This window comes from Sesamum indicum, linkage group LG8, assembly GCF_026168435.1.
Source record: "Sesamum indicum cultivar Baizhima isolate 11 linkage group LG8, ASM2616843v1, whole genome shotgun sequence".
In the NCBI taxonomy this organism is placed as follows: domain Eukaryota; kingdom Viridiplantae; phylum Streptophyta; class Magnoliopsida; order Lamiales; family Pedaliaceae; genus Sesamum; species Sesamum indicum.
Window position 1 is genome coordinate 21,302,987 of NC_142664.1, and position 13,929 is coordinate 21,316,915.

Below are 13,929 nucleotides of genomic sequence, written 5' to 3' on the forward strand. Positions count from 1 at the left end.
TATTCTTTTTGCCACTTTAATTCTTTAGACTGATTTTTTCATGGAAATTTAAGAATATAATACATGGCAGTCCAATAGAATATTTTAGTTGAATAGTAATTTTATAAAATGAAGTATACAAGTAAAAATTATAATATTATTTTGATATTTTTAACCTAATTTAATAAATTCACCTTGTCCTATAAAAATTTAATTTAATTTTTCCTAGTGTGTCTATTGATTGTCACAAATGTTTCAACATTTTTTTTTTTTTTTGGGGTACTGATAATATCAAAATTCAAAAGAAAAAGCGAAAGATCCAAATGGGATTTGTATTGAGATCTCAATCAAGATTTAGAATTACATAAAGTGATAATTTCTTTGTGGTGGGACATTAACGCAGACTAAATTATCAATCCCGTGATAAGAAAAGATATATAGAAGATTAGAATATGATATATCCCTAAAAAAATAATAATATACATTTAGCCCAACTTGAACATAATCAACCTACCTAATAATCCATTTCCCATCATCCATCTTTATTTTGGATGAAGGGTTGAATTACTATACTTTTTTAGATCTAAATTACAATTTTGATGCACTTGTAATTAGATTGGTGCTTTCTAGTACGAGATATTATTCGTTTTGATTTATGTTAGTTTCACGATTTCGTCTTAAAAATGCGCCTCATAGGGAAGGAGGTCTTAACCCAATCAGTCCCATAGTGAAGTATTATCCCACATTAGTTACAAAAAAGGAGTTTGAATATTTTATAAGTCCAAATTACTACTCATCCCAGAGAAACGCCTTTTGAAGTATAAAAACTTTGAGAGTTAAGATTCACACAGAACCAAAACGAATAATAATTCATGTAACAGGGCAATAATTAAATTTCAAGCCACATAGTTTGATTTAATTATATACTTTGATTTCAAAAAGACAAGTGTCAATTATAGGTTACAAACGAGAAATCTGATGGTATATAAGTCCCAAGTACTACTCTTGCCAACGAAATGCCTCTTTAGTACAAAATCCTTGAGAGTTGAGACTCACAAATTCAAAGTGAACAATAACTCATACAATGGGATAATAATTACATCGCAAGCCACATAATTGATTTAATTATAAATTTTGATTTTAGAAAAAGACAGGCGTCGATTATATATTCATGTGATGCCAATATATGATATCAAAATATTATCGAGGATTTTTCAATCCTTATCTTCACCCAAACACCCCCTAACCCCCACCCCCACCCCACCCCACCCCACCCCAATCATTATTTAAGCAGAGCCAAACCTCTCCAAATAGTAGTTGCTTCATTTTTCTACCTCCAACACCACCCTCCAAGAGGTATAAGCCAGAATCAGTCATTCAGCTTATTTCAAGTTCTTGGAACTATTAAATTTTGATTAGTCTTTTTGCTTTTATTTTTTTCCCTTTCTTGCAAGTTATAATTCTGTTGTCATGAATCATAAGATTGATGTTTGATAATTTCAGGACAGAAAGAAAAAGACAATGGAAACTGAGGCAATGATCATCAGCAAAGACTTGAAGGTGGAGCGTCCATCCCATGAGGCACCACTCATCTCACCTAAGCACAGCTGCCTATGCTCTCCCACCACCCATGCCGGCTCGTTTCGCTGCCGCTTGCATCAAGCCACCTCCCTCCACCGCGCTAAAAGCATTGGCTCCACTGCCTGCCACCACTCACAATCTAAAGTTACTCAGATTTCCAATATGCTTACGCAGAATAGTGCAGCCGATGCTCAGTAATAACAACATAAATATTATATATTTTCGTTCTTGATTGTAGTATTCATCTTCTGTGATCGATTTATGGCATATTTCTGTCCTTTTAACCGTATATTTAGTCTTCTACATGTAAGTATACAATCTTGGAGTCATTTAAAGAGAGGTCCTGTCTGAAGTTCCAGCTTTCATATGTTTTTCCTCTTTTGTGGCATGAATTCTGTTTGATCATAATCATGTAAAAAATATTGTGATTAGTCATAATAGGAGATAATTAAGCATGTTCTGGAGATGCTATTAAACAAAAAAGACAAGCATTCTACATCATGTCTTTGCTAATGGGGTTAACAGTGTTTTAACTTTTATCATTGTTTTCAATTATGACAGATTGATATCACATGATGGATCAGACAAAGAAATCTAGGCATCATGTCTGATTAGAAAGGAAAATCTTGTCTTGGGCATATCTGTATCAGCAACCATAATTGATTAACAGCGCGGGAAATGAACTCTGCCATTTACATTATTTACAACTTGCAACAAAGGGGCAGGCAAGAATGCTGGAATTAGGACCTCTTGAATATCCATAAAAGTTGAACTTTGAGCAACATGAAATCTGGACACAACTGCCCAAATCTTTTATTGTTTTTCCAATTACCACGACGAAAGATATCGACCCATATATAGATACCACACTGACTTCATGGTTCGTTTACATGTAAACATATGGATATAACTCCAGATTAATCAAGAAAGCAGAAAAAATCTCACTGAATGCTGATTCGAGTGGTACAATGAGGAGCAAAGAGATGGAACTATCTGAAAAACAAAATACATCGTTTTCAGACGTTTTCAAGAACAAACATATTGGTTCCACTAATGCATTGTGTGATTTTGCAATGTATGTCCAAATCCTGGATCCTCAGAAATAGAGACATAAAACAGCATATTTGCAGATAATTCAGGTTTTACAAGTGCATCATTCTAGATTGCTCAAAGAGAGCTTCCCTAACATAATTTCTTCCCTTGTGTAAGAGTGATCCGTTTCCACGGACTTATTAGCATAGCTTACACCATTGACCTCACAAGGGAGTTTGCTTTTTCGTTCCTAGTGATTACAAATAGTTCTGCAAGAATTAGGACCAGAAGGGAAAAAAAATACATAGAAGGCAGAGTATATTATTATTTACCCTGGTAAAGTGAACCATCTGAAAAGAAGAACCTTAAACAAAATTTCTCAGTTCTTTTCACTTGCACTTCTGTTGACGGGCCACAATTTGCTGAACATTCTTTTAGGTCTGTTGGGAGTTGTACTGAAGGACCTGAGTTTTGAAGATTTTTCAATTCCGTCTGGGAAATTGTCGTCCAAATCATCGTCTTCATCCAGCTTCATTTTCAGGGTAGAAAGATTCGACTTTGGTGATTTTAGGCCTGAAACGCTCCACTGGTCTTCTGGTGGCATCGTGGCATTGGTGCTAAAAGAGGCGTTGGCCTTTGATGGATTTTTATGCACTGCTAAAAGTGCCTTGATGTTGCTCGGCAACTCAGTCACTTGGCCACCGGCCATTGTAGCTCGTGCCTGCTCAAAGAAGAGAACTTGAACTACCACTCTTAGTGGGAGCATTTCATTTTGTGCAGCGTGCATGCAAGCTTCCATGGATAACTTTTTGCAGTCTAATATTCGGCATAGGCGCTTTCGTTCACTCTTGTTGAGCTCTGGATGTCCCTGCATCATCAGTTGTGAGAAACCTCTATAAGAATTCTTGTATAGCGATTGAGAGAGGGAAAAAGGAAAAATGTTCATAAAATACGTCTTTTATGATCTACCTTTAAGTAAATGTCGATAGCTTTGTAGAGATCATCATGGTCGAGCCTGGAAAATTCTGGAATAGCTTCTGCAATAGCAATGAACTTTGACAATGGCAAATTTTCGTCCTTGGCTATCTTCTGTAAATATCCGTCTACAAGCTTCGCCACCTTGAGTTTAGAGCTGTGCGAAGCAGAAGATGATCTCCTACTCTCTTGAAACATCAAATCCACATTTTCTGCTGAGCGGGACCTTCGCCTTTCAAGATCTCCTTTGACTCTTGGAGGGCTCGTCGGTGGGCTCTGCCCCTGTGACATGAACTGCTCTAATATGGTAATAACAACATCTACATCATATATCGTGTTATCAGTGGATGACATAGAGGGTATCAACAAATCACTGACTGTGGCTTCCTCCAACTGAAGCCCGATTCTTCTTGCCAATTCCATCTTTGAGGAGGAAGAAGCTTTTAATATGTTAGCAGCCTTCAATAGTTTCAACAGAAAGCTGCAAGAAACTTCGCCTTTCTCAGACGGCAGTAAGCTGACAATTGATTCCAAAAGCAGCCTATGTTTCTTAGTCACCTCCCCAAGTGAACCGAGTTCAGGATCAGATTCAGCTTGCTTCTCAATGTTTATGTACTTAGTAATGTTTGGCAGCCACCGGGATGCATAAATCCTCAATGCATCGCCTACGATATTGGAGGGAACTTTCCCACCAGATTTGATGGCTATCATTGTTCTCCAATAAAGATCGATGGTCAGTTCTGCTAAATCTTCAGCCCACCAGCCTTTGCTTGTCGGCTTATGCCTGTGGCTCTCTGACCCGTTGCACGACACATCATCCCTACCTCGTCTTGAATAGCTGTGTGATAAGCTCACCTTCTTGGGATGGGCCAGAACTTTTGAAGCAATAGCTTCAATGCATCTGCTTGTTATCCCAAGATCCTCAGACCACAAAGGGAAGGCTTTGGTGCTTTGGACAGTCACGATCGAGTCCCGCCATCCATGAAGGATGCAAGAATTGAAGAAGACTTCAATCTTGTATATTAGGTTACCCTTCTCGACCTCTTCCGTCATTTGCAGGTATTCTGCTGCACATCGGATTGAGACAATGTTGTAGGCGCTGAGAGTGATTGTGATGCCATAGCAGAATTTCGCGCAGAGTTCAAACGCCTCAATCCCACCAGGAAATTCCGGGAGTTGGACTATTTGGAGTTGTGAGGCTTCAGGGCTCTCTGAACATAACCTCTGCAAACGCAAGCACTTGGACAGCAACGGAAACTGCGATTGTAAACAACTCAAAACTAATAAAACATCCAAGAATCATGTTCTTACATGAATCACTTTCTATTTCCGTAAAATTTTCACTTAGGACAGATCAAGTAAATATACAGAAAATGATCATGACAAACTCACCTTATGGAGTAAATACCTGCTTCCTTTCACTTGAATGATAAGATCACTAGACACTTCTGATGAAACAGACCTAAAATTAAGAAACACACCAATACTTAACCTCAATTCCACATACAAACAATCCAAAAGGACAACCTTATTCCACAATTCTTGCAGCTAAACTCAAAGGGTCCAAAAATCAATCCCCGTAAAAGAGAATAACACAGGCAAACAATTTACCTCACAGCCTCTGTGGTGTAGAAAGTATCCGGCCGAGATCCAAGCTTCATAAACTTCATTTTTTCCAAAACCTCCTAAGTTTTTGCTACTAAACTATGCAACTGATCACCACAAAAGCAGCAACATTTCTCAGAGTCAGACAAAAACCAGCTTCTTCACTGTTGTAAGCTTCGCTTTTTTAGAACACCACTACCACAGAAAGTTCCAACTCCAGCTGCAAGCAATAGATTTGTCGGAAGCCCAGACAACCAAAATCAAATTTTCCACTATTTTTATTCTCCAATCTTGATTCAAAATAATAATAAATAAAGAAAAACAGAACAAAATCTCAATCCCACCAGACCTTGAGGAACCTTCAAGCTAAAGAAGAGAAAAAAAGGTACAGAATTTTCATCCAGGGGTTTGAGGAATTCAAGAACTTAAACAGATATTACCAAAGTCATCACTTTGTAATTACCATACCAACACCAGCAAGAATACTGAAACTGAATCAAACACAATCAATCACTCAAGAACTGCTAATCCCACCAAAGATCATCAAAAGAAAATTGATATAAACTTAAATTTTTTTGGTCAGACATTAACTCAAACAAGAATGAGAAGCAAAAAGGGGGCAAGAAAAAGAAAAACAAGAAAGAAATCTCTACACCATTAAAAAAGAAAAGCACACACACACAGAACACACAAAAACATTCACAGCAACAAATATGTTTTACTGAATCTAAGAAAGTCAGAATAAAATACAGACCACAACCTGAAAATTTTTAAGGTTGTTCTTGTACTCACAAGGTGACTGCCAATCATTTCTTGGTGGCTGTTCTGTTTTCCCTTTTTTTTTTCTTTTTTCTTTAACTTGAGGAAGTGTAATATTTGAGTTTGGCTTGCTAAACCAAAACCACCATGCCAGCGTGCAGGCAATGAGAGAAAGGCGACGCCCACGTGCTTATCCTGCGCCCACTTGTGTCCCTCACCCTCATCATTGCCACAGCAATTTCCTCTTCCACCATTCTTGTTTCTTCACCACCCCCGGGATTATTTTAGTCAACACACTGCTTTATAACCAGCATCGTACGCCGCTATGTATACAAATGAAGCTGGTTGTACGTAGTTTTTCTTTAACTACAGAGCAAAATTATTAAAAGAAATTTATCAATCTAAAAAGCAATTAATATATAAAGGGATCATAAATTTATTAAAAAAAAAAGAAAAGGGAAAAAAGTTTCAATATTGATGGCTTTGAATCTTGAACTGTAGTTGCATACTGACCTCAAGTTCTTGTTGAGGATATATAAATCTTTTCACAGAGACAATTGCCCTTGTTTTTCCTCAAAATAACAGATATATATATATATATATATATATATTGCTTTTTCATGCTTTAATGCATGAGGGGCCATGCAAAATTTAATGCTCCTATGGAGAGAAGGAAAAAGGCAAGAATATTAAATTTTTGGATAATTTAATCCAATTTTCTTTGGTTTTTTTCTTGTAAAATGAGAGAGTAAAAATTCTATCACCATCAAGTACATTATTTCTAACTAGAGTTAATAAGTTCGGATTTACCGTTGTATACAAAAAGGAAATTACTTTAAAGGTGTATCTGAATTGATGAATTTAAAAATTTCTAATCTCTAGTAACAAGATTCTTGGATTTCTTTGAATAATTCTAAATTTAAAAGATTTTAAATTCTTCAACTCTATATTTGAATTATGCTTTGTTGAGCATTAATATATTTCAATCCTGTCGTTTTCAAAAGAGAGGAAAAACGTTAGTAACGCAAGCCGTCTGTTTCATGTGATAGTTTTAAATTTTTATTTTATTTTTTAGTTATAAAATAACAATCGATTATGCTTGTACTTGAAGACGTCTAGATTTTTTTTTCTACATATATAGATCAAGGGTCCAATCTTTTCGACATTAATTTATGCTGCATATATTTTCTTACTTAAATCTATCTATATCTTATTTTCAGAATTGACAATCCAATTTCACTTTCATGCAATAATTATAATAACATTTAGTAACAAGCATTTTTTCCAAAGCTATATAAAATTATATATGATGCATTTTAGTCATTGTTCTTTCTCTAATGTTCATAAATTTTTGCTATCCTTATATATATATATATATGTATATTTCTCTATTTTAAGTCTTTTCTTTATTGAACTTTTCAACTTGTGAAGAATTAAGTCAGTTCTAATCTCAAGTTTCTTGCTTTTGCAAATATGTAGCCACTGAAACCCAAAAAAAGTTGCTCATTCTGACCCTATATGAGAATATTAATTACACCTACACAATTATTCACTTAATAATTTAACATGTTGAAAAGAAGTCAAGCCCATATTACTTAATTATCACAAAATCTTGTTGCTTTTCATTCCAAGATAAGTACTGTTCAATTCTTTTACTTTATTTTGCCTTTTGCATTATCATTCATGGTAAATTATACGGACACTTCTTGATATTAAGCTTAATTATGCAAATATTCTTTACTCTTTGTAAGATTATATGTATACCTTCTATTTTTCAATTAGTGCAGTGTACCTCAAGAATGTTTGTGTAAAAATTCACCGGAGGTTTAACTTTTTCCATTAATGTAATGTACTTTATAGGTATTTGTATAAAATTTCATCACTGAATACGCGATAACTTGTATCTTTTACAGCTTCAACTTCAAAAAATGTATTCATAGTTTTGCGAAGAACAAGAAAGGATATTGGGTAAGTAAATGTAATGTCAAGGGGTATCAAAGGAATTTACGCTTGCATTACTCCATTTCTATTATTGACTTTCTGTTGTTCAAATTTGAGTAGCTGATGAATTATAATTAACTTGGGAAAAGTGGAATTTTGGCCAAGTTTTTGTGTGCAACAATAAACATAGGGGTCGAAATCAAGAAATATCAAGTCCAAGTCTCATAAATGTGAGTATTAATGTATTTAAACAACAATTTTTTTATTAAATTTAATAAATGTAATTTTTCCTATGCAGTGCACTTAGTTTTAGATATGAAAATTGATATTTATTCAGTTGTTTATTAAAAAAAAAAAATAGGGTAAATTATATCTTCATCTACTAAAATTATGTCCAATTCCGCAAATGTATTCTTTTTATACTTTACAAAGTAACACGTGCACCAATAAGGTTGTAGTTGTTGTTATAAGTATACTTTTTATTCAAGGGGAAATTTTGACAAGAGGTCAATAACATCAACACCTCATCAGGGAATATACTTGTAATTTTAGAAAAAACATAGGGTGTTTGTGTATTTGAACATATCGTGAAGGGATATAATTGTAATTTACTTTTCTAAAAAGAAGAAAACAAGGACATGGAATATTAATTGCTGTCCCATCTTCTAATCAAGTGTGATGTGCATAATCCTATCATTTAACCAAATAATCCGACATATTAGAAAGTATAAGCAAGATTTGTATCATCCCATGTCAACATGCAGCTCTCTAATTATTTGCATATATATATATATATATATATATATGTATAAATAGAGAGAGAGATTAAAATTGTCATCAATCAATATATTCCCTTTAGACAGTCAACTTACAACAATATAGCTTTTGAATGGAAAGAATGATGATTGAAATAATTAAGAGTACCTTTTTCAAAAATTAGACTATGCTGGGAAATTAAATTCTTTCTCCAATTATAGCTTTTAAGTTGCGTAAAGCTATATACACACTTCTAACATTAAGTTGGGTATTCTTAGGCAAAGAACTACAGTTGCAAAATCAAGAAATGACAACAACAACAATAATAATCATGAGATTGTGACTTGAATTTTGTCCCAACTATTTTTTTTAATTTATACAAGTTAATTTATGGTAAAAAAAATACTTATAGAAATTTATTGGCTGAATCGATATGTACCAAGTTGCAAGAAGTCGACTGCATATGTCTTGGCTCAATCGATGTCGTTAAGGGTCATGACTCACCATGTCTAGGCTCAATCCATGGATTCATAACCTATTATGTTTCACAACAAGTGGCATTTTCGACATTTTGCTCCCGGACCAAGGACAAATTGGGGAAGGATTGGTGGTGGTGGGAGAGGAGGCATCATTCACGGTGGTGTATTGGGTCGTAATCGGTGCCACCCGACGGGTTACCAATAGACATAACGGACCCCAAATTTTTTGTATTTTCTCACGGGCGGACCCTCAATGAAAAATAGTTTGTGGTCTAAGTAGTGAAAACATTTTAACTTTGAAGTTGCTAGTTTATATAAACAGTGTTCTAAGCTTTGGTGGAGTACGAGGGGTGTTATTGAAATTAGAAGGAAATTGGGGCTTAAAATTGGAGAATTTGATAAGTTTGTATGACTATATTTGAAGTTCTTGAATCATATATGATCTAAGTGACGTAATTATGAATATTCGTGAAAATACGATGGAGCTAGCAACTACTTTTGTTTTCTCTTTATAGTTTAAGAAGAAAAATTAAAATGAATTTGGAGATATATTTATAATAAAAGCATGATATTTAGAGTGGGATCATTGATAGTTTCTTTTTATGATATATACAATTTATTACGTTATTCAATATATTCAAATTTAAATACTGACTCAATGCATCAAGAATTTAAATTAAAAAATACATTCAAACGAAATAAATATTAAATAAAAAAAATTACTATAGAAACAAATATGTACCGACAACCTTTTGATTGGTAATAAAACTCAATCTAACTAATCAAGCAAGACTTCATTAGCTGTCGAGTCATTTTCCATACAGTTCACTTTTGTACATATGAATGTATTCCCAATAAATGAAGTTATCTAGTGAAAATTTTTTATGTTTTGCGACTGAGTTCAAATATATAGGTTTTTCTCCATTTTTATTTATTAAGAGTTGATATACGTACAATACAATGTATCGTGTTCCAATATTAATAGATGTACGGATCTTTATTTACTTTTGATTAATATATAAAATAAAACGATATATTACTTTGATTGCTTTATTTAAAAAATATTTTTTTTATTTTTTCAAGATCACCACTTTTACAGCAATCAAGAAAAATCAAACTAATTAGGGCCAAAACACAACTTTAGTATATTATTATTAATATCAATTAATTAACTATAATTATTTACTATAAGGATTTGAAATAAAAAAAAAAAGGGAAGAAGTTCCCTATAGTGCTCCAAAATTGAAATAAACAAAAAAATTATGGCGAACAAAGTATACCCCATATGTCCCAAAAAATTGAAGTAAAATACTAAAAAGTTGAGATAGTGAAGAAATCCCAAAGTCCATACCTAGTGAATTATTTTTGAGTTGACAGGACAGGAAATGGCTACTGATCATATGCAAAACAAGTGCTGAGCTGCAGGGGCAGGGGCAGGGGCCAGCCCTATATATATACTTCTATCCAACACATCATTAATTCCCATGCCCCAATTTCAACAACAAAGAAATTCAATTTTAGGTGGATATTAGGTGTTTTCTTTTTTTTTTTTTTTGTTTTTTTGGGGGGGATGTATAGTTAACTTAAGATTATTCATCCTACAATAATATAAAATATAAAATTAAAATATATTAAAAAGAAAAATACACATATTTATTTTTATCTGTCTTTGTTTGTTTTTCAAAATAAAAAAACACTTCAAAAATGAGATGAGACATACATATATACATGCGACGACTCTTTCTCCCTCTCCCTCTCTCCCTCTCTCCCTCTCTCTCTCTCTCTATATATTTGTGTGTATATATAGATAGATGCAACAATGCATTCTATATATATTAGTTGTCGATGAGGAGCTTGTACGGCTTATCAACACTAATACCATTTTTTTATAAGGAAAAGACTTTATTCAAAATGGACGATACACTATGAAACAGGGTACTGATCGTATTATACGTTGCATACATATATATATGTGTATGTATATATATATCAATTTCTGTGCTTGTTATATCACTTTTGGGGTTGAGTTTTGTATGGATGTGTGGATATATGCACACATGCACAGCTGAAATGGATGTGTTACTGGCAGTGTTAGACATATGTGTTTTCTTGTTTTCTGCTTGAGAGGTTTGAGTTGTAAACATCCATATTTGTGTGACAGGTGGGGGGTGGGGTGGGGTGGGTGGTTAGGGGTTGAATTACTGATGGATGAATGGACTGGCAATATGATCCTAGAATAGTCACTCTCATCTTTTTGGTGAAATGGGCCATCCCCAAATCCCCACTTTGGTTACATGATTACCTCTCCTAGGGCTGCTTGTGGACCTCTCTTTTTCCCTAAATTAACACTTAATTTCAATTTTGGGGAAAAAGGGCCTCCATTTTGCAGTTGATTAAATGAGGAAAAGGGATAAGTTTGTACCTCAAATAAACCACTTCTCATTCTCATCTATTTTCAATATATATAGTAAGTATAATTATATGGGATGATTACATTTATCATCTATTTACATAAATTATCTATATATTTTACATAATTACATAAATCACTCATAACAATAAAAAAATTAGATAATTTATGTGAGGATATTAACAATTTCAGGGGGTGTACATGTAATTTTTTTAAAAAGTAAGGATGGTTTATGGAAATGATTATGTTTCTTGTGGATGTATGCGTAATTATCCAAAAATCAGTAGGTGATTTGTATAAATAAATCATATATTAAGGAATATTAAATATAATTATACCTATTGATGTTTTACATTCCTTATATATTTAATAGAAATGTTTCTTAGATACGTGACATTGTATACATATGAAGCGAAAAAAAAGATAACATATTGATTTCAAATAAAACATCTGAAGTGAAAAATAAAGACATCTGAAACACACGTATAAATAAATGTTTTATTTACAAAATGCATAATTCAATATGGTTTTACTTATATTTATTCATCTTATGCTGATACAAAATATGACATATACCTATATTGAAAAAATCACATAAATATGTTATCTTAATTTGTAGTTTTTTGTTGTCCTATATATTTAAAAACATAATGAATATATCTCGATGTCTTCACAAAACACATAGTTCAGTCCGTAAAATTAACTTATTTCACGCAAATACAAAATGCAAAATCAAATACACATTAAAAACTCTAAAATTTAAAAAAAAAAAAAAAAGAAAAAACCATATAAGCTTATCTCGATTTTCCAAAAATAAAGAAAACCAAGACTTTATCATATTAATCATTACCTCAAATATTTGCCAATAATTGACTTATCAACTGCCCCCAACACCAAGAATTCAACTACAAGTATTAGGGTGTGAATTTATGTGGCAGTAATGCAATATGCTTGTCAAAGATTGGCGTGCAAAGGCAGGATGACGAGTGTGACATGACCAAATTTGCCTTCTCCCTCACCCTTTCTTACTCACTGCCATCACATAAAAGCTGCCCATAACATGTTTGTACAAATGATTAGCAATAAGACATATATCCGTTCCATTGTAATTAAACCTTCATTTCTACCTAATCCTACTGTATGATCCACTCACTGCATATGCCAATTATTCAAATTCATCCAACCCTTATTTTATCCCCCCCCCCTTTTTTTGTCTTCTTTCCTAATCCTATTGTTTAGTATGAATCCAGTTATCAGTATTTGCGTGTATATAGTCAGATAGATACAATAATTTTCAAAATAAAAATTATTATATGATTAAAAGTGAATTAAATAATTAACATAAGTGAAATTGAATAATAAGTATGATAGTATATCGACAGCTGAACGATAATATATAATTTTTTTAGAGTATAATTTATATTTTAAAATTTGGTGCTACGATGTTATAATAAACTGTCAGATGTGAATAAAAAGTTTCTTTCTTATGATAGTATAGATGATTGAGTCATCGGTAAATCCTAGGCATTGATTTATTGTGCAGTAATTTGGTGCATTCGTTAGTCCTTCGATATCTACTATTACGTACTCTTATCTTTCTTTCTTTGTTTTTTTTTTTTAAAGTAAAGCAAATACATATATCATATATTAAAACCATCAATTATCAAACTTATAAACATAAAATTATGAGAAGCGTATGTTTAGTATCACACGGAATTGTTCAGGACGAGCTAATATGGTCAGATCTTGCACAAAATTTAAAACTTCCAGTCGGAATTTCTTTTTCTTTTAAGTGGTAATTAAGTACATGACTACATCAATATGTTAATAAATTGATCAAAATGTCGATTCAATCAATATATAAATAAACTAAAAAAAGTTATAATAAATTCACATTAAATGAAACAAAATAGATACCACACGTCTAGTGGAACTCAAGTCGAGCCCATAATATCAAATTTGTTCACAAGACATCAACTTTAATCGTTAAACTAAAATATTATCGATCTATAAGTCGATAACAACCATGTATTTAATAACTGAACCCTAATCTGAGTGTCGCAATTTGAAGACCAGCAAGATAGATCAGTTCATCATGACCATCTCTGATTAATAGCTACCGACAAAGTAAGAAGAATTAGGCAAAACATATTAACTACAACCTTTAACTTTTCGTAATTGAAACGTAGCTTTTCACTGCTGTTGTTGGGAGAAAGGTGTTTGTTCGTACAAGAAAGAGGTCAAAAAGTTAGAGGTGGGTTGTTCATTTTATTTTATGTCCCCTAATCCGTTCACATTTCTGTACCCTGCATATTCAATTCTCTCATCATTTAATTAGTGAATGTGGGATATACATATATGAGCCAGAAATAATTTTTAAAGTTGCGTCACTTAAAAATTATAGTAAATTAA

The 13,929-nt window shown here is 32.9% G+C and overlaps 1 protein-coding gene across 2 annotated transcripts; it reads right to left on the reverse strand.

The window, feature by feature from the left end:
• Positions 1 to 2,663: 2,663 nt before the first annotated feature.
• LOC105168315 (Phototropic-responsive NPH3 family protein) lies at positions 2,664 to 6,433 on the reverse strand. Of its 2 annotated transcripts, none has more exons than XM_011088348.3 (5): positions 5,965 to 6,433; positions 5,179 to 5,392; positions 4,960 to 5,029; positions 3,562 to 4,824; positions 2,664 to 3,460 (listed from the first exon to the last, which is right to left on the reverse strand). In XM_011088348.3, exons 2-5 carry the CDS (start codon positions 5,235 to 5,237, stop codon positions 2,972 to 2,974), a joined length of 1,881 nt encoding a protein of 626 aa, XP_011086650.1. In that variant the 5' UTR covers positions 5,238 to 5,392; positions 5,965 to 6,433; the 3' UTR covers positions 2,664 to 2,971. The 2 variants fall into 2 exon arrangements, with proteins under 2 accessions (XP_011086650.1, XP_011086649.1); XM_011088347.3 differs by having other exon boundaries at positions 5,933 to 6,433.
• Between the last annotated feature and the right edge of the window lie 7,496 nt (positions 6,434 to 13,929).